Source organism: Mastomys coucha, unplaced genomic scaffold (genome assembly GCF_008632895.1).
Source record: "Mastomys coucha isolate ucsf_1 unplaced genomic scaffold, UCSF_Mcou_1 pScaffold5, whole genome shotgun sequence".
Lineage (NCBI taxonomy): Eukaryota > Metazoa > Chordata > Mammalia > Rodentia > Muridae > Mastomys > Mastomys coucha.
The window spans coordinates 92,740,451-92,767,491 of NW_022196911.1; the positions used below are offsets into that span (position 1 = coordinate 92,740,451).

Consider the following 27,041-nt stretch of genomic DNA (forward strand, 5'->3'; position numbering starts at 1 on the left):
TTTTTTTTTTTAACGGATGCAGGCAGACAGGAGCTTTCAAAGGAGCTCTACAAAGACAAGGGCTGGAACTCAGTATCTCACATGGACCCCACAGAATTTCTGCACAGCAAAGTTCAAACCCACAGGCGAGTATGCACTGTGTAAGGGAGGAAAATGGTTACAAGGTGCTGGCTCATCACCACATATTGACAAAATGACATGTCAGTATGTGGGGACTCTTCACATAACCACAGGGATCAATGACAGGGAAAGCAGACTTAACCACTCCTACTCGACAGTTTAAGGCATAGGATTCTGCTGGAGAATTTCCACACCTGGTCAGGTAACATGCCTGGAATCCTAGAACCTGAGGGACTAAGGAAGGAGGTGGAGGCTATCTTGTGCTATGTAGCAAGATCTGTGGCTGGAGAGATGTTTCAGGTTAAGAGCACTTGCTGTTAGCCAGGTGGTGGTGGCACAAGCCTTTAATATCAGCACTCAGGGGGCAGAACCATGAAGACCTGAGTTCAGGAGGAGCCTGGGCTACATAGCATGTTCCATTAGAGGCAGGGCTACACAGAGAAACTCTGCCTTGAATAAACAAAACAAGAAATCAGTACTTGCTACTGTTGTGGAGGACTTGTGTCCGAGCCACATGGTGAGTCATAACCCTTCTAAGGGATTCAGTGCCTTTCCTGGCCTTAGTGTGCACCAGCACACAATGTGGTACACAGACACACATGTAGACAAGATATCCATACAATATTAAAAAAAAAATGAAATAATTCTCAGTATTTCCTTGCCTAGCTGGACTATAGTAACTGTATGTAGATCCTACCTGGTTCTCACCATACAACCCAGGATAGCCCCAAACTTGCAACCCAACTATCTTAGCATCCCGAGTTGGGGATTTTAGGTGCACATCCACTATTCACAGTGGCTAGTTTCTTTTCCTGGAAACTGAAATAGACTGTTTCACTGGTGAGACCCATGTGGAGCAATTTGATAGATGATCAGTCTTTATCTCTTTGTTGTTTTTTGTTTGTTGTTTTTTTTGAGACAGGGTTTCTCTGTGTAGCCCTGGCTGTCCTGAAACTCACTCTATAGACAAGGCTGGCCTCGAACTCAGAAATCCTCCTGCCTCTGCCTCCCAAGTGCTGGGATTAAAGGCATGCACCACTGCCTAGCCTCTGTCTCTCTCTAAGAGTAACACAGGAGAATCTCTTGGGTGAAGCTTAGGGACTGTTGAACGAAGACAAAGGGCACTTCCCAATTCCAGACCCAAGGTCCTGCTGCAGAGGTGTGTTGGTCAAAACTAAGGCCTGATTATGGTAAGGTGCCACAACCTCTCTCTAAGGTCTTAGGTGAGTGGGTTAATGGTAACAGCTCTCTTAAAGGCCTAATTTCTGCACAAAGCAGCCTAGAGGCAAAGCCCTTCCTACCTAGAAACTGAGGGCGTTAAGTTGAAGCAGGCAGTGTGAGTTCTCAACACATCAGGACGTGTGTAGTAGGGCAGCACTTCATGGTTGACAGGTCCCATTTTCAGATCATGACTGCAGTCCAGTACTCTGTGCCCCTCCAGTAGGCAAAGCTCCTGGAGTAAGTCTCAGCACTGCCAGTCAAGCTTGAAAAACTAGTGTGTCCTTTAGAAGGCTCACCTGATCCACCAGGAAGAAGTGCAGCACAGGCACGGGGTTCACTTTTGACTGCCTCCACCCACCTTCCCATGGGAATTCTACCTTAACCACACAATGGCCCATCTCCTCCACAGGGCCTGCTTCCTTGACTCTCATCTGAATTCAAAAGGGGGCGAGGGGAGAGAAATTTCACTTAAGCTGAATCATCCATTTTATTTGATTTTATTTTGTCATGTGCTCACAGCATTTCTCTTTCTCTCCTCTCCCTGGCAGGTCACAGAGATAAATTAAAAATAAAATCTACAAGGAAAATAATTTATAAAAATCACTCCCAGGCTCACGCTTTCTATCCCTACTGCTCAGTTAGGAAACCCCTCCTCCCTGCACAGGGAGGAGGATCAGTGCTTCCCCCACTCACCCCTGCTAGTCTGGGGCAGGTAGTACTCCAGAGCTGACCAAGATTGGGGGAGAGGGGAGGGCGGCAGTGGCAGTTTAAAAAACAAAACAAAAACAAAAATCACTGTGGTCCTGGAACCATCTGGCTATCTTGGTGCTGCCTCTCACTGCCTCCCCCAGGGCTGTCCTCCAGGAGTCCAGGCTAAACGGGTTGTGAAGAAGCTGCCTAAAGCTGAAAGCCTAGGGGAGAGTCATCTCCTGCCCCTTGCATGCACTTCTCATTTTCCTAGAAAGAAACCCAAAAAAGAAATCAAGACCAGACCTCGGGACAGAGGAGAAAAATCCCAAGTGTTTACACAGTTAACACGGAGTCTTATGGCAAAGAGAACATTTAGCAGCTTTGAATATTGGGGCATCTCCTTTTTACTCAATACAAGCATCCTAGGCCCTATAAGTGTAACAGGGCACACGCCCTAAAAAAATCAAAGCGCAAGAAATTCTAAGAGGACTAGGTTTTGTTGCTGGGGTTTATAGGCGTTTGTTTTCCCCCAGTGAGGAGCCCAGGTGTTAGTAGGCAGAGGGGCCTGAGGGAAGAGTCACTTCCCAATGTTGTGCTGAATGGTGCCTGGATGTCACTGGGACCTCTCCTCCACACCATCGCCTTCCCTGTTTAGACCCTGCAGAGGAAGCTGTAGGCCAAGTTCCAGATACTGCCAGAATAGCACCCCACTCCAGAGCTGGAGGCAGCTAGTGAGGGTGGGTACCACAAAAGGAGGAGAGTGGAAGAGGACAGCATTTCCATGCAGGCTCTCTGAGGACAGTGGGAGCCTCAGCTCTGGGATGGCTAGGGAGGGAGGTGGCTGTGGCAGGGCAGTGAATGACATGCTTGATGTTGGGGCTGCTGCAACACAGGCCTCGCTATCTATCACTTCCTATACCCTCTGCCCTCCTTGGGCCTCCTTACAGTGTCCCATCTTAGTAACTGAAATATTCTAGGTGCATCCAAGAGCTTCTTTCCCTTCAGGGATGCAGGAGTTCAAGAAACAGTTACAAAGGCCTTCCGTGGCCTACCATGTCTGTGTTTCCATACCAGTAACTCTCCCTAGGCCACCAGAGTCACCTGCACTCACTGCCTAGAGAGCTGGCCAGAGCCCTAACAGTCGCTCTGGTCCTTCTGACTGCTTTCATTTTAGGGGGTTTCCTTCCTTCTCTCCTCCAGGCATGAGACTTTCCACTACTTTCTCTCTTTTTCCCTTTGTCAGCCTTCACTCCACACAACTCCTCTACCTCCAGCATGCCAACACTACCCTTCCCTCAAGAGAAAGGGACTAGGCTGGGGACCCCAACCACCCAAATAGTCTAGTCATCCCTGCCCACTCCCAGTGGGGCAGCTGAGCCAGACAGCGCCTGCGCCCGCCTCTTCAGTGCACTGACCCGCAGTCATCCCATCTGAGAAGATATATTGGATAAGAAGGCATTTAAGTCCCCAATGTTAGGTCCAGGCCCAGCCCTTCTCCAGTTTCGGTCTTAGTGAGCGTCCACCCCCTGCCTCCCCAAGCTCACTTCCTCCGGTCCTTTGGCTTTCTCTCCTGTCGACGAGCCTGCTGGTCAGCCATCGTGCGAGGAATGAGGAGGACACTGCCATCCCCAGCATACTGAAGGGCATACTGACTGGGTGAGTAGGGCCTCCCATTCTCATCCCGCAGCCGCCCAAACACCTCCTGGTATAAGCTTTGGACCTTCTGCTTCATCTGTCGCAGAGACCGCAGGAACTCTACTTTTTCCCGGAGCAATCGGGCCTTATCTCGCTGCAAGTCCTCCACATCACGTTCTAGGTTCAGGATGGTGTCCAACTTGCGCTTGCGGCAGTTCTGTGCAGCCATCTTGTTTTTGCCCCGGCGCCGGATATCCCGGATGAGGCTCAGCTGGGCCTCGCTCAGCTGGTATTTGGACAGCAGCTCATTGAACTCCTCTACAGGCAGGTTGATGATTTTGTCATTGGTGAATGGGATCTTCATGGCTCGGGCCCTGTGCTCATCTCGGCTCATCTGCTTGTCCAGGAAGTCAGCCTGTTTTTCCTTGCTACCTTTCTTGAGGGTACTAGGTGGTGGTAGATCAGCAGAGTCAAGGGCACTGGGTGCCATATTGTATGTATGATTGTGGCCCACATGCTCTAAGTAGGGAAGGCAAGAGAGCTGAGAAGGATCCTGATAGCTCATGCGGCAGAACTTGGAGTATTCCGGCTGGTAGCCCACTGCACCCTCAGCCTCTTCTAGATCTAGGGTCTCAGAGTCAGAGCTGTAACCAACAGCACCCTCCTCAGAGAAGGAAGAAGAGGCAGAGGAGGAAGCAGAAGAGGAAGAGGAGGAGGAAGAGGAAGAAGAACTCCCTTCAGAGCTGCTCAGAGAGGAAGGGCTATGGCTGGAGTCCAAGGAGAGGCCTGAGTCAGAGTCAAACTCCTCCTCAAGCTGGGATGCCTGCACCGGGTTGAAGCCCTCCTCAATGGCTAGGTCCATCAGGCTGATTTCATCCAGCATAGCTTCATCTAACAGGCCCCCAAGGGGGTCAGGCAGCTCTGGGCCTGATGTGTCATTGGCCGTGCCATTGAGCTGGGATGGAAAGAAAAGCCCTGCTAGGTTGGTAGAGCCAAAGGTGGAGTTGAGACTGGTGGAGTTGCTGGGGACAAGTGGAAGCAGTGTGGAGCTGCTGGCCACAGGCAGGCTCTCCACCTCGGGGCTGAAGAGGGAGAAGTCCTGACTGCAGCCCCCCAAAGATGCCTGATGCAGGCTGACATTCTGATTGATAGGAGTGTTGGGTGCAAGGCTGTAGTTGGTACTAAGAGGGTCTCCAGGAGGGGCATTGTACAGAATTTCACTTGCTGATGTATTAACTTCCATAGCCTGGAAGAGAGAATTGTACCAGCATTCAAGAGGAGCAGACTAACCAGGTAGGCCCCCCCAAATAAAGAACAGCTCCCTGGGCAAAAGAGCAAAACTCTCAACAGTAAAGCCCCAGCTTAGACCGATAGGCCTGCCACAGGGGGGGTCCTAACTACGGGTTTCACCCCAATGCCGAACTGACCAGCTCCTGTATATGGCTAGATTCCCATATCTTGAAGTGGAATGGAGTACACAAAGTAAAATATCCAAGTATAATTCTGAAAACCTGCTACAAAGCTTGCTGTGTGATCACAAGAGCACCACCAAACGTTTCTGACCTTCCACTGCCCACCCACATATTAACAACTGAGGGCTAAAGGTAGCTCAGTGGTAGCGCACGTGCCTAGCAAGTACCCTGGGCTCCATCCCCAGCATTGCAAAACGTAACTCTGACAGCAAAGGGTTACTAGATGTTAGCAAGGCAAAGGAGGATGCCCATGGCTACACAGCAGCACTCACTCTGTGAGAGTGTCATGCCCCTGGCTACTCAGCACTCTGTGAGAGTGTCAGCAGCTGATTATCTGCTACAGGAAAAGGAGCAGCCCATGCTTTGGAATCCAGGCTCCATACGGAGTTAGAACTCAATTCCACCCTGAAGTCATCCCTCAAGTGTCCCTACTTTGCTACTGACTAGCCAGAGCAGACTGTGGCCCTCTCCCAGAGGGCCACGTAACTATAAGCTGGGACGCCCTACACAGAGCCCTGCAGGTGCACTTTTCTGACAATCCTACCTGCATTTCCATGATGGACATGAGATCTTGCCACTGCTGTTCCAAATCAAATGGTGATTCTGTCCCCGTCAGAAGAGGAGATAGAAGGCTGTTCTGAAGGGCGGGGGACTCACTCTCACTAGGCACTGCTTCTGTGATGCTGGCAACGTCGGCTGGGAACTAAGGCACACAGAGTTGAATGTGATGGGTACTACCTTTTGCTTTCTCCTAGTGACTACCATCTGGTTCCCCATCTCTTTCTCTAATTCACCCTCAGCAGCCAGGCTAAAGCCAGAACTAAGAGCTGGCCCTGAAGCTAGGGGCTATGTGTTGTGTAGATGGTCCTCCTCACCTCAGTATTCTCTCTAAAGGGCAGGTGACCTCCAGCAGCCCAAGATACTTTTCTAGTGACAGGGCTGCCATTGGAAAATGTCACCAGGCACCTGTGGCAATACCAACTGTACAGTTTGACAGGCCTAGGCCCTGGCTGCCTACAACTAATATAAGTCTGACTGGCCTAGACCCTGGCTATCTATAACTACTGTAAGTCTGACTGGCCTGGGCCTTAGCTATCTATAACAAACACCCTTTTTCCAGAACCACTGTAGGTTTGCAGTGTCCTAGCCATTCTGAATGTCAGACCTGAGTTCCCTATTCCCAGGACAACAGAAGGGATGTAGAAGTGTTCCAAGATGATAGACACTTTGCCTGTCCGCAGTATCTACTTTTCAAGACCTAGTGCTTCTGAGTCCATTGTCCACTATGCCTTTATAGACCCTAAGCCAAAATATAATCAGGTCCACTGCAAAGACACAACTCTGATCCAGAGCAAGTTTTCTGGGAGTGCTCTAGCACGGTGAGTCTGGGGAGCAGGGAGAGGAGAGACCAGGGCCAGAGACAGTACCTGTGCAGGGAAGCTCTCCCCAGTCTCTCCATCTACTAGCAGGTCTCCGGCCAAAGCTTCCGCGCCCTCGCCTGACCAGGTGTCCTCTCGTTCTCCTCCATCTTGCAGTTCCTTATCCACATCCTGCTCCTTCTGTCGATGACTGTAGTCAAAAACCTCACGCCCAGCCCCCAGATCAATATCCTGTCGCCAAAGGATGTCAATCAGATCTATATCCTGAAAGACAGACCAAGATGACTTTAGCTTTCAAGTAGCCCCCCACACCAGGGAGAGAGCTCCCAGTCCTACCCCCTCAGAGGTCCCACCTACTGACATTCCAGTTAGTCCTGGGTGGGGTCACACCCAGGCCTGTGCCTGTTAGCCTTCCTCCCCTGCTTCCTCTGCACCAGCAAGGCGTCATTCATTCCCAGGCAACCTTCCACCAAAACAAGAGCCATTACTAAAAACTACTAACATGTGATGTGTAGCATCACACAGGTTTTCAGGTTTAGGATGTGGGCCAGAGTCACACCCAAGCTAACGGGCAGGGATGTACCACCTCTAAAGGCAGAGGAGGCCCTCTCCCTTAAGAGTAGGAGACTCTGAAAGCAGACTGCCTGACCATGGCAAGCAAGGGCAGTCTGCCCTGTGGAATTGCTTAGCAGTGACCAGGCTTGCATCAGCCTGTGGTGCCACTGCATTTGCATAAAGGGGTGGGGTAGCCTGGAGAGGAAAATCCCTGCATTTCCAACCACCTGATGCAACCAATGACAACGACAGGCTGTCTCCAGCCCTTCTACAGTCATTCCCCCTTCACAGGCTCACAGCTGGAGTGAGCCTGAACATCCACAACTATTACAGGCCCAGCCTTACCTCATGATCCCTGACAGAATTCAACTGACCCCAGCAAGCTGCCTCAAACCCAAGGGACCCTCAGACAGTTAAGACGATCCCCAGTACATACCCCACCCTTGCTTAGGTCAATCTCACGGTATCCCTTTACCCAGTGCTACCTCATCCTTTCCCATACCACACCCCAGCACTCACCAGCTCCCCATCAGTCAACCCACTCAAGGACATAACTCTCATCACTGCTGAGCTGACTGCAACCTTGGACATTAAAATGCCTCCTTTCACTTTGTTCTGTGGCTCCTAGACAGTTCCTGCACCAACTGCCACCCCCACTGACATCAGCACAGAACCCCAATAGAGCCATTTCAACTTCCTATATATACCCCTCCCTTTAGGAGCCTTCTCAGCAAACCTGCAGGGACCCTTAAGTGTTGCCTTCCTTCCAGAAATTTAAAAGCACACACGTTCCACTGAAAAGTATCTTTAGTCCAACCCGAGCACTCTACCCCCAAAGCAGGGACTGTACTCTTTCCTATCACCACCTACCCCATCCTAAGATCCCCAAGACCTCCCACATGTACCTCTCCCTTGAGTCTCCCATCGTACACCAACCTGAACAGAAGCCCTGGACCCAGGAGCAGAGGGGGGCTGGGCCACCCGGTGACCAGCCAGCCAAGAGTTAAGGGGCCTGTCTTTGGCATGGCCCCCACCACTGTGAGAGCTGCGGTCCAGGCGGGTCATGGTCTGCGAGAGGAGCCCCAGAGCAGCCGGTGCCGGGAAGCCGGACAGGGGGCTGCAAGGAGCTCGTGGCTTGCAGGAAGCACACCAGGCTGGAAGGGTGGCCCCTTGGTAGCTCCGAGGGGCCCGAGGAAGGTGCCCCGCCCGTGCTGCTGCCTGGGCGGCCCAGCCCAGCCCCCTTCCTCCATCCTGGAGCAGCCCCCTCCCACCTCACAACCCCAGTTCCACTCAGGCGCCCAGCAGCCCCCACCCTGAGCTCACCGCAGAGGCTGCAGTGAGTCGGGACTCCCACCCCATGCTCCGCGCTCACGCTGCAGAGGAAAGCAACTCCCTCCTGAGCCTATCCTCCCGCTCCTCCCTCTACCCCTCCCCACGCCCCCCAAACTTGTTACCTAGGCTGCTGCAAGGAGCCAATCCCCCCCCCTCCCACCCCGCAGGTCACTGCTGAGGCTGCAGAGAACCAATCCCCTCCCCCAGGTCAGCAGCTGGGGCTGCGGAAAGAGCCAATCCCCTCCCACTGTCGTTACCTAGGCTGCGCCGCGAGCCAATCTCCTCCCCCAAGTCTCCGCTGGAGATGCGGAAGGAGCCAATCCCCTCCCACCGCCTGTTACCTAGCTGCAGAAGGGAGCCAATCTCTGCACCAGGGCAGCTGGAGAAGCTGCCGCAAGGAACCGGCCCATCCCTGGGCCGCCTCCGTCTCCTTGAGGAGATGCACCCAGGGGCGGGCAGCCCCACCCAGCCCAGTCAATCAGCTGGGGTGGTGCAGTGAAAGTCCTGGGGGAAGGGGTGCCACTTTCCTCCCTCCTGTCGCATCTTGCTCTTCCAGCCCACTCCTGTAACTGGGCAGACACTCCTCCAGAAGCTTCACTGAGAAACTAAATCTTTGCTGGGAAGTGGAAGGAGTTTTCCTGTTCCTTAAGAAGGCGATGGCTAGTCCTCAAGGCTAGGGAAGCCAGGATGGGCAGGAGCCCAGGGCAACCCAAGCCAAAAAAAAAAAAAAAAAAAAAAAACCAAAAAAACAAAAACAACAGGCCAGACTGGAAGAAAGGGAAAAGCCATTATTACATACATGCGGCATGTCAGTGCAGGCCAGCCTATCCCCTACCAAAAACAAGAATGAAAAGTGAGGGACAATCCTGAAGCCAGCACTAGAGAGACAGGTCAGGTCATATATGCTGCAGATATGCCAGTTACCCACTTCCATTTTAGCTTTGTAAAGAACAACTTGGGGGAGGGGCTGAAGGGTCAGGAGGAGGAAAAAGAGAGCCTTTGGTGCCCAACCCTGACTAGCACCTCTCTTAGCAGGAGTGGAGGGGGGGCTGTGGGGGAGTAAAACCCGACAGCATTGGAATTTAAAATCCACTTCTGCCTTCCTGGATTGCTTTCTCAGGGGAAACAGGAATTTCTCCTCACTGCTACTCCCCTAGAACCTAAGGTCAGGCCAGAGAGACAGTATGTTCTCCCTTGGTTGCAGCCTGCTTCTAACCCAGGAAGAGCTGTAAACAGGCCACCCCTTGCTCTGGGCAGGGTGCCAACCTGGAGGGGAATCCTATCCCTGACAAGGGCCTAAGCTATGGCTGTCCATCGAACAGGCCTGGCAGCAGGGAGCACTCACTACCACCCCAGGGATAATGCCGGCTCCAGCAGTGCCTGTCACATGCTCTGGACCTGGGTATTTTTATCCCTGAGTTGCTGAGGAAATGTTGTTCTAGGCACATCATAATCCTCCCTTCCCTCCTCCCCAGCCTGGGTCCCTCAAGCATGACCCACCCAGCTTCCCAAAGGGAGTGGTAAAGGCCTGGGTCAGAGAAAACACAGCCGTGAAAAGGAAAGCAGATACCAAGTTCCAGCCTATTTTGCCCCAACACACACACCCAGTTACATCCAAAAACTTCTATATTCCCCAAAAACACTACCTGAAGGACAGTATCAGTGCTAACCCTGTAGAGTTCTCAGGAGAAGACCTACCCATGCCACTTGGGGCAGGAATGGGATTCTTCAGATCTCTGGACTTCAGAAGCCCATTTAAATGACGGAGTAAGGAGAAGCAGAAAAACGGTGAGATGTCAAGCAACACTGTAAGAATCTCAAAGCCAAACACAAAGCCAAACAGTAGAACACGCCTGTAATCCCAGCATTTGGGAGAGGCAAAGGTAGGGCAGGAGAACTTTTGCAAGTTCGAAGCTACTCTTATCTACATAAAGCAAGATCCAGGCCAGCCAGACCATCTCAAAAACATTAAAATTTTAAAGAAAGATAGATATAAGACCAAAAGTTCAGATAGGCAAAAAATGCTCCGGACCCCCATAGTCAGACAATCCCAGCCTCACTCTCTCACAGATCCAGTAGAGCTAGCTGATCTGAGTGGCTTTCCCAATCACAATTACTAACAATTCGGGTGAGATAAACATATAGTTAGGCTGCCCTGAGTTGTCTAAGACAGTCAGCAACACTATTGGTCTTGCCTATCAGGTGCCAGTAGCATCCTTCCCCACAGCTGTGACAAAAATCACCCCTAGATGAGGACCATGGATCTAATATAAGCCATCCTCTCTACCAGTCACTAATAATCAAGACAGCTAAGATAATGAATAGGCTTAATGCAGGAAGGGAGACAAAATGTGGTCTGAGATGGTGGGCAGAGGGAGTCGAGCTCTGCAGCAGCTATATCTTTCCCACTAATCAGGCCAGTGTATACAGCAGTGGGTCTTTTGGGGGCTCCCAGGGCTACTGGCAAACCAAAGCTGTTTCCCTACTTAGGCAGGCAGACAGGGCCGCAGTAGCTGTTTGCATCACTAAGGGAAAGGAACTGCATCCTCCTCTATACCCACAAGTCTGCCAGCCCTGGGTCAGGAGCTAAGGATCACCTCTAAGCTCAGATCAAGTGAGCTGAGCACAGCAGAGTTCTCTTCTGGCTTCCAGCTTTTTCTGCTCTACTCCCTGCAGCAGGCCTTCAGCAAAGAATGGGAGCTTTGGCCAATGCTGGCCAAGAATAACTACCAAAGTCTACCCCTTGGCTCAGGCCCAGGGGAGTTAAAGGGAGTTTACAACAACAAGCCTGACCTGGAGAACTTTAGGGTACAGTATTCGTGGTTTTATTTTGTGTGTGTGTGTGTTTTGGGGGAGGGAGGACAAGTCAAGAGAGGCCACACAGTATGTGTCTTAGCAACAATACACTCAGAGCCCATCATAACATTGCCCTCCCCCCAACTAAGGCCTCCAGCAGTCATACTGAAATCTAAGCAGTAAAAACCCTTCTATGTTCTAGAAACCACCCTGTCCTGACAGCACCCTCAGAGGTGGGTCAATGGTTCAAAACAAAAATTTTCCCAGCTCCCAATCCTGAAGTCAGACAATTTAGGCCATTCCTACCCAAGCAGTGCCAGAGGTCTAAACTCAATCCCAACCTATTTGGGTCTTCAAAGGACTCAGTGCAAAGCCAACAATCCTTCAGAACCAGCCCACTCCTTCCGAATGCCCAGGCCCACCCACCACCATAGGGCCACTAACCTCTTTGGTTAAGTCTCCACTGACAGGAGGGGCTACAGCCCCCAAGTCCTCCAGATCTTCACTGAATCCCTGCTCCGTTTCACTTTCTCTCACCCCGTTGTCTGGGCCTGTCACATCTTGGAGGCCACTGGAACTCTCGAGGGCGAGGCCTGAGTTGGGCTGGCTGCCAGAGACAGACCCCTCCGGGTCCCGGTGAACCAGCCAGGCATTTACCTCAGTGCTAGGCACCTGGAACCTATCCAGGGCCCTCACCTGACTAAGGAGCCGCCGGGCAGTGAAGTAATTGTCCAGATCTATGCTCTTGGGGTGGATCCCATAGCCATCCAAGGTATTCCTCAGGTTGTGGAACTGGGTCTGGGTATAGGCAGAGCTGGGCCCCAGGATGATCTCCCGGAGAGGGGGGAGTTGTGAGGTCAGGTAAGTATCCACGTCCACCCGAACCCCAATCAGACTCAGCAGAATGGTGAACTGGAGAAGTCCTTCCGTTAAATATTTCTTCAGAGAAAGCATTGCTGAAGGACCAGAATATTTATGCTTTTTTGTTTTTAAATCTTCCACAAGACAAATCAAGGCCACTGCTCTGCCACTTCAGCCAGCAGGTCACCCTCCTCGGTGCGAAACCCTGTACCCCACCCTGGCACAACACAGGGGCTGAACTCTCTGATGGCCCCAGAGGAAAGCACACCCCGTGGAGCAAAAGCCACATTCACTTTTCCCTTCTTGACACACCTCACCTCGCAAAGCTGAGTGGTTCCTAACACAGTCTGGGCGCTCAGGGCCCTCTCAACTTACTTCACCACAGTCCATACAAAGTCACTTTCGGAGTGATTCACATTAGTTGTCCTCTATGGAGATCCACCGCCGGCTGCTCACACCCAACAGTTGATGGAGTCTTTCTTTCCCTCTTTTTTTTCCCCCTTCTCCTTCCTAAGGTTTATTTTCTTTGGCCGGAGCTACAGGTCTTTGTCTTGGGTCAGAGTGTCCCGCCTCCTCTGCACTTCCCAGGGGGGTTTCCAGAGAACCCTGAAATGGGAATCACAGAACAACAAAATAAGATTCCACACTCTCCACATCATGATCACAGTAAGAACCTTCAGGGAGAAAGTAGGAAATACACTTAAAGGCTATTCTTACCCAGAAAAACCACACCAAACCTGCTGTACCGATGATGAAAGGAGGGGGAGAAAGGAAACAAGCACTCTTAGTTACTAAATATTCAATCTGCTATACTTTTTAAAGGTCTTACTCGAAGTCCACTGTGTGAGGCATTCAAAATTATCTTACACTCTGTCTAATTTACCAACACTTTTTTGTTTGTTTGTTTTTTCGAGACAGGGTTTCTCTGTGTAGCCCTGGCTGTACTGGAACTCACTCTGTAGATCATGCTGGCCTCGAACTCAGAAATCCACCTGCCTCTGCCTCCCAAGTGCTGGGATCAAAGGCATGCGCCACCATCGCCCTGCTTTACCAACACTCTTAATAGAACACATTACCCAGTTTCTAATTTTAGCACCAGAAGCCCATTTCCTATCCTTAAAAAAAGTTGGTTTCCCATGTCATTGTCCCTTCCAACTCTAAAGAGGAGAAAGAGATTATTACTGGGAGACTGTGAAAAAATAAATGGGAATGTTTAGGCCTCCATTTCACATGCCTTTTTGTTATTCCAACTTTGAAATCTCATTTCCCTTTCCTATCATTCCTTCGTTTGAATTTTTTTTTTTTTTTTAAATAAAGACCAGCCTAATAGCACAGGCCACTCAGAGCGTTGAAACATGAAGATCAGGGGTTTAAGACCAGCCTGGTTTCAATAGTAAAAGTAAAAGAATGTATGGGACAAAGATACAGATCAGAGGTGCCTGGTTAGAGGCCCTAGGTTCAATCCCCGGTATGACAAAATAAAAAAATGGGGTAGGGTACAGGAGGGCAGTGGAAGATGGTGGGGCCCTGCTCCAGATGGAATTTGAATTCATAGGTTTTATCTCTATTCACATGACCTTCTGAGCCAAAGCAGAAGGATATGGCCAAGTTCTCAATCTAAGTTGCCAAGTGGGGAGAAGGTAAATTTGCCTCTCCATTTCCGACTTCTACTTTTAAGCTTCCACTAAATTCATAAACTCCTCTGTTGTGGCCCACTATCAACTTCGTTCTAAAGGTGAAGTGGGAGCTACACACGTAGGAGACACACACACACCCACGAATACCCTCACTCTGTTGAGTAAACATCCCTGCTTTTGAAACCCGCCCGTCCTCACCACTAAAACTTCCCAAGAGCCACTTAAAGTTTGAGAGAGCAGACAAAGTTCTCCAAAGCCAAGAAGGCCAGACAGAGAGAGAGAGCGCTGGCCCCAGTCCGGTCCCACCCTGCCATACCGGAGTCTGGCTGAGACCAAGCTGCCATGCCCACGCTCGGCGCCGCGGCTCCAAGCTTTCTGGGACACCAAGCGACAAGTGCTACTTTCCTGGCCTTGACCCACCCTTAAAAGCGAGCCCCGCCCCGCCCTCCGTTCCCGAGGCCCCACCCCACTCTCGAGCCCAGCCTCACCACGCCCTCCCAGGCCCTCGGCCCTTCTCAGTCCAGCCCACCCAGGAACACGCTTTCTGGTCGGCCCCGCGTTTCTTTCCGGCCATGTCTAGGGCCCGAGCCTGATCAAGGACCCTCTCGGCCTCCCGGGTCCCGCCTCCTGCTCCTCAACCACATCTCGCCGCCCCTTATCCCACAAGCTTCGGCCCTGTTGCGCCGCGGCCACCTCGCCAGGAAAGGGAATTATATCAGGTACCCGCTGCTGAGGTCGCTGTCTGCCGCTGCCGCTACAGCAGGCCCTCAGCCCAAGTCCCAGCCTCGCCACCGCCGCCGTCGCCGCCACCTCCGGCCGGCCTGGAGCGCCCAGCCTCGGCTTCCCTCCCCGCCCCCTCCTTCCACTGCTCTCGGAAACCCGCCCGCCACGGCCACCCCAGAAACAGTTGATCCAATCAGCTAGCCGGGAGTATTGCCGTCACCGGATGTCACTTTGATTGACAGCAAAGAGAGCCCAATAGCCGAGTTTGCCTCCGCCTCCTCGGCACCGTCTTCCCAAGACTGACGTGGAGAGAAGTCCAATGAGTGTGCAGGCCCGCCCCTCGGTATGGTCCCACCAATGAGTGAGGCGAAGGCCCTAGGGTCCGGCATTCGGAACCTCTCCGCTGTGGGTCGGAGGTGGGCGGTGTTATAAGTTAGGTGATTCTAGCTCATTGTGTGCCTTGGGATGCGGTCTTTTAAGGCGGATAATGGAGCGTTGAGGCCGAAGCCCGAGATTCCGTTCTTGAGGGTTCCCAAGGTGACTTGCAAAAGTCCAGTGAGACCTGAGGGGACCGAGGCGGAGCACGGAGCATGTGGCTCTAATGGTTGCGACGTTCGTGTTGCCATCTTAAGTGCTGGCAACGGAAACCGATACCCCCTGTCTGCCTGGTGTAGTAACCTGGGTCGCCGAGCAGGAAAGGTGGCATCTTGTAGCCCAGGCAACATTCAGATCGTGGAAACTGCGGGGCAGACAAGGGCCTTAGTGAAATGTTGGTAGTGTGATAGATAGGACATAGTAACTATTTTTGCCATCAAAGGAACACCGGGAAGAGCCCCTCCCCTTCCTCTAGCCTTGTACACACAGCTTTAGTTTTTGCTTTTCAGGAAGGTTCCTTCGTTGCCAGAGTTCCCCATACAACTATACTACCAAACCATTTTTTGTGACTCTCAAATACAAGAATGTTCTCAAAATCATTTATTAGATTCCAAATTACAGATTGAGAGATTCTTGTTCAGTAACCCTGGGATAGGAGCCTGATAACGTTCCCTCCTGAGTAATTCTGATACAGCTGGTCCGAAGACCACATTTAGGGAATCATTGTATTGGAATTTGTACTGTGTAGCTGTGGGACAAAGGTGTCAACCGAGTTCTTGTCTCCTTTTAAGAGGCCATAATCTAGTTGACAGTTCATTATTCATTGCCCTTGTGCAATTAAGGACAAGGCCAAGTGATAATACAACAGATAAATTCATGCCGAGCTCGGAGAGTTAGCACGAATATGGAGAGGTTCACAGAATGTAAAGTACTTTTTACAGATATAATATGCACCAAGAATTCGACCGATTCTTATAAAAATTATAAAGCTACTACATACCTTTTTTAAATGAAAACAAATTTTTTTAAGCTAGTTAACACTTTCAAAGACTGTTTTTACTGGAATATAGTTTTTATGAAGACTAGACATTTGTGAATTAATTGTTGGGTCTTCAAAACAACAGGCATAGTGGCCTATGCCTTTAATCCTAGCACTCTTGGGATCTTTGTGAATTCAAGGGCAGCCTTGTCTACATAGAGAGTTCCAGAACAGCCAGGGCTACATAGAGAGTTCCAGTGTTGGGTTTCAGACCCGGAAACAAAACAGCTGAGGGGTTATTTTACTTACCAAAGTAGATCTGGCCTCCAGGTTCTCCCAACATCCCTCAGTCCTTACCTGGCATACTCACCTTTTACCCAGACTCCCCACAAGCTTTTCCTTATACAATGCAGACATTTTGTTCTCTCGGCCCCTCCCTTCTCTTTTCTCTCCCTCTCTCTGCACTTGCTTTCTCTTCTCCCTTCCTCTCTGTCTCCCTCCCCCTGACCTTTTGCCTTGGGACCAGTGAACTCACCTGCCCGAAAGCAGTTTCCCAATAAACCTGCTTATATACACTCTGATCTGGCTTGAACTGGCTCATTTCACTGCTGGAAAATAATTAATCATCCAAAGCAGCCAACACTACATAGAAAGTTCCAGAACAGCCAGGGCTACATAGCTACCTTTTCTCAAAAACAAAACAAGCAAACAAAAAGTGCATGGAAGCATGGAACCTAGATGTTAACTACAAAAAAAATAAAAAAAGTGATAGAGTACCCAGCATGCAAGAGGCACTGGGTTTAATCTGCTGCAATAAACAAAAGATTCTAACAATAGAAAAGCAGGTAGACCCTGTAATTCAAAGCTCGTGTTAAAAATAGAAGCATTTTCAGAGCACAGTAGGTTGTTTTCTTTTCTCACTTTCTCCCTCTATAGACCCAGGCTGCCCTGGAATTTAGGGCAAGCCTTCTGCTTCTGCCTCCCCAGTTCTGTATTACAAGTGCATTTCACCACCCTCAGCTAGAGTACATTCTCAGCACAGTCAAGGCCCTGATTGGCTTAGAGGATACACAAAAGTAAAAACAGACAACCAGAAAAGTTAAAAAAAAAAAAAAATCAAGTTGCTGAGTTCCCCTTCTTAAAAGGAAGGATCAATTACAACAAGCTCTTGAAACTACCTTAGTTTTTTGTTTTGTATTGTTTTGTTTTGTTTGTTTTTGTTTTTTTAAGCCTCAAGTCCTCACTTGGGCTCACAAGATAATTAAAAGCAGAAGAAACCCAGGAGCTTCTCCCTCCATTTTATATCTAACCTGTTTAGTTACTCTCTTCGTAGCAGTTGTTAAGTACCCTGTTCCAGACCCCTTAAATGTGCTCCTGTCAGATAACTAGTTAAATGGGGGCAATTCTCAGTTAAAAGTCATTGCTTTTCACCATTACTTGCAGTGGTTTGAAAGATATGCATCCCCCTACCTCCGTAGTTCTGGGCATTTGAGTACTTGGTCCCTGCTGAAGTCTGTTTGGAGAGGCCTAGAAGGTGTGGCCTTTCTGAAGGAAGTCCATCCCTGAGGCAGGAGAGCTTTGACGTTTGAGAAGACTTTCCATTTCAAAGTCACTTGGTCTGTTTGCTGCTTGCCATTAGAGATGTGAGCCCTCAATTCTCAGCTTCCCTGCTAGTTGCTTTGTTTGCCTGGTGCCACACTTCCCTGCTCAGATGGTAATAGGCCTCAGGAACTGTAAGCCCCAAATCTTTCTATAAGTTGCCTTGGTCATGGTAAAATATCACAGCAATAAAAAAGGTATTTAATACACTCATCTCTTAGACATATTGGGACAGATCCCAGAGCCTGGGTTGTTAGGGCTGCCAGAGCTCAAGCTTTTGTCCAACATTCTGGTAATAAAACCAAGAACTAATTTCCACACTTTGAAAACAGACCATTTAGCCACTAAGTTATTGAGACCACGAAATAAACCTTGCTGTAAGTGAAAAAAAGGATGAAGGTACAGTTTACAGAAGGTCCACACGTGTGACCCTTGCAGACTGCATCCCATCATGATCCATCACCCCCTGTCCTGTGCAGCAAGCTCAAGGTCCTTCACCCGGGGTGGAACGCATGGTCATTTCTCTGATCCCCACCTCCACCGAAGACTGGGACCATGCAAACCATTGGTAGTATCCAAACAAGAAGGAAGCAGTATGCCGGAATGAGAGAAGGGAGGTTCCCACCAAGTGACCTGCACAGAGCTTCAGCAGCTAGATCCTGATGGTAGTGATACAGTTTGGGAAGATGGCTACCCTGGTCTCCCTAGAGACCAGCAGTATAACTTCAACAAGCTCATACTCAGCACAAAAGTCCTTCCCAGCCAGAATGAGCCCCTCATCCACATCTTTGCCAAGAACCTAGTAATTTGGTGTCTCAGAAGGTCATAAACAGAGTACCTTTTCTAGCCATGACCATGAAGAATGAAAGTATGGAGAGCCTGCGTCCTAAAGGGGGATCGCATTGTGCCAGGTGTGGGGACCTGGAGTTAGAGCCTCAATGGGACCAGGTGGAAACTCAGCCACCTACCAGGATCTTTTGTTTGTTAAATTTTTGGGACAGGGTTTCTCTGTGTAGCCCTAGCTATCCTGGAGCTTACTCTGTAGACCAGGCTAGCCTTGAACTCACAGAGTTTCACCTGCCTCTGCCTCCTTAGTGCTGGGATTGAAGGCCTGCACCATCACCGCTTGGCCTGGCAGGATCTTGAAGACTGGCCACATAGTCAGGAGCAGAAACTTTCTCTGGCTTTCGCCGTTGAAGCAAGAAACCACATAAATGTCTCAGGCACCCTCCTACTGTGTGGCTGCTGTTCTTGGTGGTTGGCAGAACTGGCAGGTATGATTTGGGAGTTGGCAATGGTTCTTCTGGGTTCCAAGAGGTGCGCCAACGCACATGTGGCAACCACAAATCAGTCAGTGGGATTCTAGGCCCTCGGTGTGCATTTGTGACAGATATGGTTCTATTTGCTTGTGTTAGTAAAAGTAAGTGTATTTTTTTTTTTGAGATGAACAAAGACAACACTGATAGACATGCCAAAGAGGGTGAGGGGACGTCTAGGAGACCACAATCCTACACAGAGAACTACAACCCTACACAGAGGACTATGGGCAACTAAGGAACTCAGAGAGTGGAGAAGATGGCCTTCTCCAGGGAAGAGCACAGCAATCAGGCATCCAGATCCAGATGACCAGGCCTGAAAACACACATACATGTAACTTCATACAGACTGAGCAGGTTATATTTAGGAATACATATATACATGTGCGTGTGTGTGTGTGTGTGTGTGTGTGTGTATATATACATATATATACCACATATATACACATTTGTATCATATATGCATGTAGCAGCAATAATAAAAAAGAGAAAGACCATGAATTTGGACAAGAGTGAGGAAGAGTGCATGGGAGGACTCAGAGGGAGAAAAAGGAGAGGAGGGTATGATTACAGTCTCAAAGATAAAAGGAGAAATAAGGAAGTATATTTTCAAGTAAATATGTTTTAAAAGGAGAAACTGGAACCAGGCATGTTAGCCCACACGTCTAGTCCTAGTGTTTGGTAGGTTGAGGCCTGAAGATCAATAGTTTAAGAGCAGCCTAAGCTGTCGTAGAGAGAACTTACCTTGTTTCAAAATACCAGAAAGCAAAAGCAATAACAACCAGCAGGGTAGTTGTGTATGACTTTGTAAGGTATTCTACACTGCTAAAGTGTTGGGTGCCCTCTGAGTTCACTGAGAAGATGGCCGTGAAACCTTGTCGCTGCTTGTCTGAGGACTGGGGTGCCCTACCTAGAATTCTGACAGGGAAGGAAGAGAACAGCAAAACGGCCCAAGAGGAAGAGCATGTGCCCTTAAGAAGAGCTAGAAGGTAAATGCTCCCAGCAGAGGTTACTGTTGGTATGCTACCATACTTGCTGCAGCAGAGCATGGTAGCCCAGCACTTTTCCTAGCACTCAGGAGGCAGAAGCAGGAAGACCTCAGTGTGAGGAAAGCCTGGTCTACATGGAGAGTTCCAGGTTAACCAGGGCTACAAAATGAGACCCTGCCTCTCTCACACACACAAATGGGGTGGACAAGATGGTTCATGGGTAAAGGACTTGCCACCTGATGATGCAAACCACACAACCTGAGTCACAGAGCCCACGTGAAGAAGGAGGAGGAAGAGGGAGGGAAGGGTTGCGGGAGAGTTGGAGAGAAAGAATTCAACCTGGATATGATCAAAATACTACACACAGACAGACAGACACAGACACACAAACACACACAGACACACACACACAGACAGACACACAAACACACAGAGACACACACAGAGATACACAGACACACACACACAAACATACACAGAGACACACACAAACACACAGAGACACAGAGACACACAAAGACATGCAGAGACACACAAACACAGACAGACATAGACACACACACAGACATACACAGACACATACAAACACTCACACATAAACACACACAGAGACACACACAGACACACAAACGCACACAGAGACACACACAGACAGACACACATACACAAACACACACAGACACACACAGAGACACACAGAGACACACACACACACATCTTAGGGTTTGGGTTTTTTTGTTTTTTTTTTTATCTAAGATAGGGTTTCATTGTGTACCTCCAGTTATTCTGGAACTAGCTCTGTAGACCTACTGAGGCTGGTGGCCTCAGACTCACAGAGATCCACCTGGCTCTGCCTCCCAGGTGCTTAAAGGGATCAAAGGCATGCTCCACCACAGCCAGGCTTTAGAGTTTCTATTGCTGTGATGAGATACCATGACCAAAGCAACTTGGGGAAGAATGGGTTAAATTGAGTCCTTGTCACTCTGTCTTCGAAGGAAGTCAGGACAGGAACTCACACAGGGCAGGAACCTGAAGGCAGGAGCTAATGTCGAGGCCATGGAGGAGTACTGCCTACTACCCTGCTCCCCTTGCTTTGTCAGCCTGCTTTCTTACAGAACCCAGGACAACCAGCCCAAGGGCAACCCCATCTGAATCGGACTGGGCCCATCCATATTGATTACTAATTAAGAAAATGACCTACAGGCTTGCCTACAGCCTGATCTTGTAGAGGCATGTCTCAACTGAGGCTCCCTCCTCTGCGGACTCTAGCCAGCTCAGGAGTTTTCAACCTGTAGGTCACAACCCCTTTAATGAGTGAAACGACCCTCTCACAGGAGTTGCAAACCAAATATCCTGCATATCACATGTTTACATTAACATAACAGTAGCAAAATTACAGTTATGTACCAGCATGGTTGGGGGGTCACCATGACATGAGGAACTGTATTAAAGGGTTGCAGCATTAGGAAGGTTGAGAACCACTGGTCTAGCTTGTGTCAAGTTGACATAAAACTAGCCAGCACTATATTAATTTGTGTGTGTGTGTGTGTGTGTGTGCATATCTGTGTGTGCATGCATACATGTGCGAGATTTCAGAGGTGGGTTTTCTTCTTCTACCCTGTGGGTCCCAGGGATGAAAGAAATGCAGGTCATCAGGCTTGGTGGCCAGTGTCTCTACCTGCTAAGTTGCATGGTGTACCATAATTCATTTTATTTATTTATTTATCAACAAGATCTCTACATGTATCCGGGGTTAGCCTGAAACAATCAGATCAGCACCTCCCCTATTTCCTGAATGGTCCTGCTGCCTTGCTCGGACTTCTGCAGAGCAGGTGCTCTTTCTGCTTCAGCCCCACCTTCTTCATTATTGCCTCACTTTTTATTTTGTTTCTATTTATTTTGAGGCAGGATCTTTCTGTGCATCCCTGGTGATCCTGGGGCTCATTAAGCATTGTACTCATGGATATCCACCTGCCTCTGCCCCCCACCCCCCAGTTCTATGCAACCACAGCTGGCCCTGTTTGGTCACTTTCACTAATTCCTAAGAATCATACATAAAATAGCCGTGACTATCTTCCTCCTTCCCATCCCTCTAGGGTCCCAGGCGACAGGGGAATGGCAGGTGCTGAGAAGAGAGGCTCTCCTTGGAGAAGGCTAAGATAGTTGTGGAGAGATCTTCTGGATCAGGATCATTTTCTTTTACAACCTGTGATGGTTTGTATCTGCTCGATCGCCCCAAGGGAGTGGCACTATTAGAAGGTGTGTCACTGTGGGTGTGGGCTTTAAGACCCTCATCCTAGTTGCCTGGAAGCTAGTCTTCCACTAGCAGCCATCAGGTGAAGATGTAGAACTCTCAGCTCTGCCTGCACCATACCTGCCTGGATGCTGCCATGCTCCTGCCTTGATGTTAATGGACTGAACCTCCGAACCTGTAAGCCAGCCCCAATTAAATATTGTCCTTACCATGTTGCCTTGGTTGTGGTGTCTGTTCACAGCAGAAAAACCCTGACTAAGACACAACCGAACTTCAGGTACACTGCATAAATGTGTACAATAATTATTTGTGTATATGAGAGAGACAGAGAGAGAAAAAAAAGAGCTCAGAAACTGTTGTGGAGTTAGATGATATCAGATATGGCTGCGGCACGCTGGGGACATAACTTAATAGTAGAATATTACATGTGATTTGATTTGATTCCAGCCCTAACCCAAAAAAGGAGAGAGTATTTTGAAATGGTTTGCTTCTCAGTAGCAAGGAAAGGGGGGGGGAGCCCCAAAATTTGCTGAGATTTATGGACTCAGACAACCTCAGTCTTAATAGCAGGCAACTTGGGCCTGGCAGAGTGCAGGCCTTAGGGTTATTTAATATGCGGTAGCTGGGAGTGCAGACCAAAAGCCAGTTTCCACTCTCTGTCTAGAGTTCCAGATCAAGTCTGAGCAGGTGCAGTGGCTCCTTCCTGGAACCTGCTGATTAACCTTGTAAAATCCAGGGTGCCTTCTTCACCAGGAAAGCACCGTCCTCCCTCCCTAGCTCTCCTCCCTCTCTTTGCCCGGGACAGCTGTTAATAGGACAATTACCCAAGAAGCGAAAGAAAGATCCCGTGCTGGTGTGTCATCAGTCCCGGTATATCCATTAAATCAGACTGAGAAGGCTGGAAAAAGTGAGAGCATGCCCTTGCTCCCTAAGGGAGGGGCTGACAGCCATCAGTAAAACCAGGCCTTGCAGGGCAACTGCAGCCTGCAGTAACCAAGAAGAGCAGTGGGAAGCCAGGGTGAGAGTTGACTGTAATGCACAGGGGTTTGGGGTCACCAAAGAGGTAGGTAGCCAAGGGGCCATGGAAATGGCTTACATCTGATGATCTGAATTTGGTCCCTGGGACTGACATGGAGGAAGAAGAAAACTGACTCCACAGAGTTGTCCTCTGACATACACTGGGATGCTGTGACGTGTGTACGCAACTGTGGGCATGTACACACAAAACAAATAAAAATTTAAAAAGGGCCAGCTAACTCTAAGGCATACTTTGACGTGCCCACTCCTCCTGCACATTGACTCTGCCACCTCTCCAATAGGACAAGCTGCTTCTGAGGGCACCTCTGCCTTCTAGTCATGCCGGAAAGGTGAGTGAGGCCAGTCAGGAAGCCCTCAGAGAAGGGGCCGAGAGAAGGAAGAGTGACTGGAACCTGCTTTGTCTTCAAGTGCTACCTCTGTAGGTGTCCACTATCTTCCCTTCTTTAAAATGGCTGTGTGGGGGCTGGCGAGATGGCTCAGTGGATAAGAGCACCGACCGCTCTTCCAAAGGTCCTGAGTTCGGATCCCAGCAACCACATGGTGGCTCACAACCACCCATAATGAGACCTGACGTCCTCTTCTGGTGCGTCTGAAAACAGCTACAGAGTATTAAACCGAGCCAGTGGGGCTGGAGTGAGCGGGCACCGGACGCGGGGCTGTCCTAAGCTCAATTCCCACATGTTCAGATCCCAGAAACCACATGACGGCTCACGGTCATCTGTACAGCTACAATGTACTCATATACATAAAATAAAATTTAAAAAAAAACTTTAAAAAATAAAATAAAATGGCTGGGTGTAGTAGGGCATGCCCTACGGAGGAGGACCCCAGCTTTTGGAACTGGAAGCCAGGAGATCTCTGTGAGATTCTAGCCAGTTAGAACTACCTGCTGAGACCTTGTCTCAAAACAAAACAAAATTATTTAGCTTGCTGTGATGGTGGTTGCCTGAGATCCCAAGAGGAGGAAGCAGGAGAACCGAGAGGCAAGATCAGGTTACATGGTGAGACCCCCCATTTAAAAAAAAAAAAAAAAACAGTAGTCAGAACTCAGTTATATTATGTGAATATGTTTTGTTTTGATCCCAGGTGTGGGATATGGGGCTGCTTCAGATTGTCCATAGCAGCTGAGTATGATGTGTCTCTGCTCTGGTAGGGGTGTGATTCTGCCACCTGAAGTTAGTTTACATTTGGAATTCTGGGACCTCTTTAGAGGATATAAAAATGCCAGCTGTTGCTCCCCCTGCTGCCGTGGTTTGTTTACTGATCCAGGGAGAGGAGAAGAAGAAATTGGAAATCCTAACAACAAAGGTTAGACTTGCTTCAAGGAACTGACTGCCCCTAATCATCAGGAAGTAATCTAAAGAGATCTACACCCTTTCCCCTCTAACCTTCTCTCTTGCCTATCTAGTTTTAGGGGGTTAGAGGGGACTGGGGTTGATAAGGGTAGTAGATCTAAGAATCCAATAAAGTAGTCATAAAGTTACACTACATCTTAAAAATCCTAGCATTCTGGGGGTGGAGGCAGGAAGATCTGGAGTTCAAGGCTGACCTCCTTATATAGCAAGTATGAGGAGAATCTGAGTCTAGCCTGGGATACATGAGAACTGTCTTTACAAAACAAATCCATACATAGAAAAGTCTCTCCCTTTCTCCAGCACTAAGTAATCCGGGGAAATGGACCAGATGACTGCCTGGGATTGCTTTCCTACAGCCCTCCTGAGAGATGCTAGGGGTATAGCCTGTCAATACTGAAATGTTAACATGTCTTACAAAGGAAATCAATTGGTTTTCCAGCTACTTCAGACGTCTAGTCCGTTTTCTTCTGTGGTAATCATCCTTCGAAAGTGTGTTCCCATCAGCCTGTCAGAAGAGGCAAACCTCCTCCATGTGCTGCCAGCCTCTCTCCTGTTCCCCATTTCCAAAATGCTCCTCAACCCTGGCTGCACCCAGGGAGCTCAGACAAAGATCCGTGACTCAGTCCCACCCCAGACTGATTAGATCCGCTCCCCATCCCCTTCAGAATTGAAAATCAGCTATTTGTAAAGATTTCCTCAGATGATCCTAATATGTAGACAGAGTAGAAAATAACTCACTAGCTTGGAACAAGAACCCAGGTAGGACAAAAACACCAGCCGTCCTAATGCCCAGACTAGAGTCATCATCCAACTCTAGGGCGTGCTCTTCTTTGACCTCTACAATGAAAACACCCCATTGTTCATTCATGGCTCTGTAGAGCATTTTTTGAAGCTGAGCTCAACTGTCCCATAGGTCTCACAGAATGGCCCCAACAAAATTGGGTAACGTTGGTTGTGTAGCTCTCTGACTGACGTGTCACAATCAGGCAGGTGTGTTGTGAGAGGGGGAGAGAGGGTGTTTCACATTTAGATGGGTTTAAAAATCCCAGCTTTGTCACTAATTGGACTAGCTTTAGCTAAATGAAGACAACAGCATACTTAAATGAGGTTGAGCTGAGTTTAAGATTTATGTATTTATTTTTTAGACAGGCTGTCATATACATGAGGATGGTCTCAAGCAAGTGGAGAACCCCACTGGAAATGCCTGTCTCTGGGGGCTCCAGGAGGAAAGGAGCGGTGTGACCTGGGCTCTGAATTAGAGAAGTACAGCCCCCCCCCCCAACATCACACAAGGTGACTTTAACTCCTGCTTTCCCCGCCTCTGCCTCCCGCCAGAGAACTGGGAATATAGACATGCACCACCATGCCAGGCTTCCTTTCTTGGCCACTTCTCTCTCTCCGCCCACTCTGCAGCTTGGTCTCAGGGAAAGCAGAGGCTCCTTAGAAGTGAGAAGCTGTTTCCAGAACGGTCCACCGAACCCATCCTGCAGCTAGAGTAGGTTCAGTCTCAGTCCAGCACAGCACAGGCATGTCTCCTACTCTGAACCGGACACACCTCCCCCTGTTGACATTACAGCAGGAAGGACTGAGGCTGGTGCTGTCTCTTCTTGTCACCCAGGAGCAGATGCTGAAATCCCAGGACAGACAGCACAGACAAGGCAGCAGCAGTGGGCGGCTTAGAGAAACTGGAATGATCTTCTCTCCAAGAACTGCCCAGGCCCACAGGAGAACCCCACTGGGAACGCCTGTCTCTGGGGGCTCCATGAGTGCAGCTGTGACCTGGGCTCTGAATTAGAGAGGTACAGCCCCCCAATATCACACAAGTATACAATCCTGGAGGAAGCAGAGGAAAGAGAACCCCAAGGTTCTCTTGGGTTTTGTCTTTAAGGAATTATTTTGATTTTTATTCGTGTGTGTGTGTGTGTGTGTGTGTGTGTGTGTGTGTGTATGAATGTCACATGTATGTAGTCCTTGTGGGTTCCAGAGAGAGGAGAGGGCTTTGGAGGCCCTGCAGGTAGGGTTAGAGCTACAGGAGGCTATGAGCTGCCTCACTTCTCATTCATTAAGCTCAGGTGCACCAGGCGGTGGTGGTACATGCCTTTAATCCCAGCACTGGGGAGGCAGAGGCAGATGGATTTCTGAGTTCGAGGCCAGCCTGGTCTACAGAGTGAGTTCCAGGACAGCCAGAGCTATACAGAGAAACCTTGTCTCAAAACAAAACAAAGCAAAACAAACAAACAAACAAAAAGCTCAGGTGCTCTGGAAGTGAAACAAGTGCTCTAGCTCTATCTCATTCTCCCTTCATCCCTCTCTCCCTCCCCTCTTTTCTTGATTTTTCAAGACAGAGTTTCTTTGTATAGTCCTGACTGTCCTGGAACTCATTTTGTACATTAGGCTGGCCTCAAACTCAGAGATCCATCTGCCTTTATCTCCCGAGTGCTGGAACTAAAGATGTGCGCCACCACCTCCTGGCTCGAAGCAAGTTCTTTTAACTGGTGAGCTGGTGAACCATCTCTTCAGCCCTTGTTTTTATTTTATTATTACTTTGTAGATTTTTATTGTTTTTTATAAAGATTTTTATTTCTTTTATGTATATGAGTACACTCATATGCATAGCTGTCTTCAGACACACACAGATGGATGTGAGCCACCATGTGGTTGCTGGGAATTGAACTCAGGAACTTTGGAAGAGCAGTCAGTGGTTACTGAGCCATC

The 27,041-nt window shown here is 49.2% G+C and overlaps 1 protein-coding gene and 1 pseudogene across 3 annotated transcripts; one reads left to right on the forward strand and one right to left on the reverse strand.

The window, feature by feature from the left end:
* Positions 1 to 1,822: 1,822 nt before the first annotated feature.
* Nfe2l1 (nuclear factor, erythroid 2 like 1) lies at positions 1,823 to 14,590 on the reverse strand. 3 transcript variants are annotated; one of them, XM_031351524.1, is made up of 5 exons: positions 14,422 to 14,590; positions 11,645 to 12,667; positions 6,566 to 6,781; positions 5,683 to 5,841; positions 1,823 to 4,912 (listed from the first exon to the last, which is right to left on the reverse strand). In XM_031351524.1, the coding sequence occupies exons 2-5, from the start codon at positions 12,152 to 12,154 to the stop codon at positions 3,572 to 3,574; spliced, it is 2,226 nt and encodes a 741-aa protein (XP_031207384.1). In that variant the 5' UTR covers positions 12,155 to 12,667; positions 14,422 to 14,590; the 3' UTR covers positions 1,823 to 3,571. The 3 variants fall into 3 exon arrangements, with proteins under 3 accessions (XP_031207384.1, XP_031207385.1, XP_031207387.1); XM_031351525.1 differs by lacking the exon at positions 14,422 to 14,590 and adding an exon at positions 14,015 to 14,114; XM_031351527.1 differs by lacking the exons at positions 11,645 to 12,667; positions 14,422 to 14,590 and adding an exon at positions 8,009 to 8,152.
* Positions 14,591 to 17,548: 2,958 nt separating this feature from the next.
* Positions 17,549 to 23,636, forward strand: LOC116078729 (annotated as a pseudogene).
* The last annotated feature ends 3,405 nt before the right edge of the window (positions 23,637 to 27,041 follow it).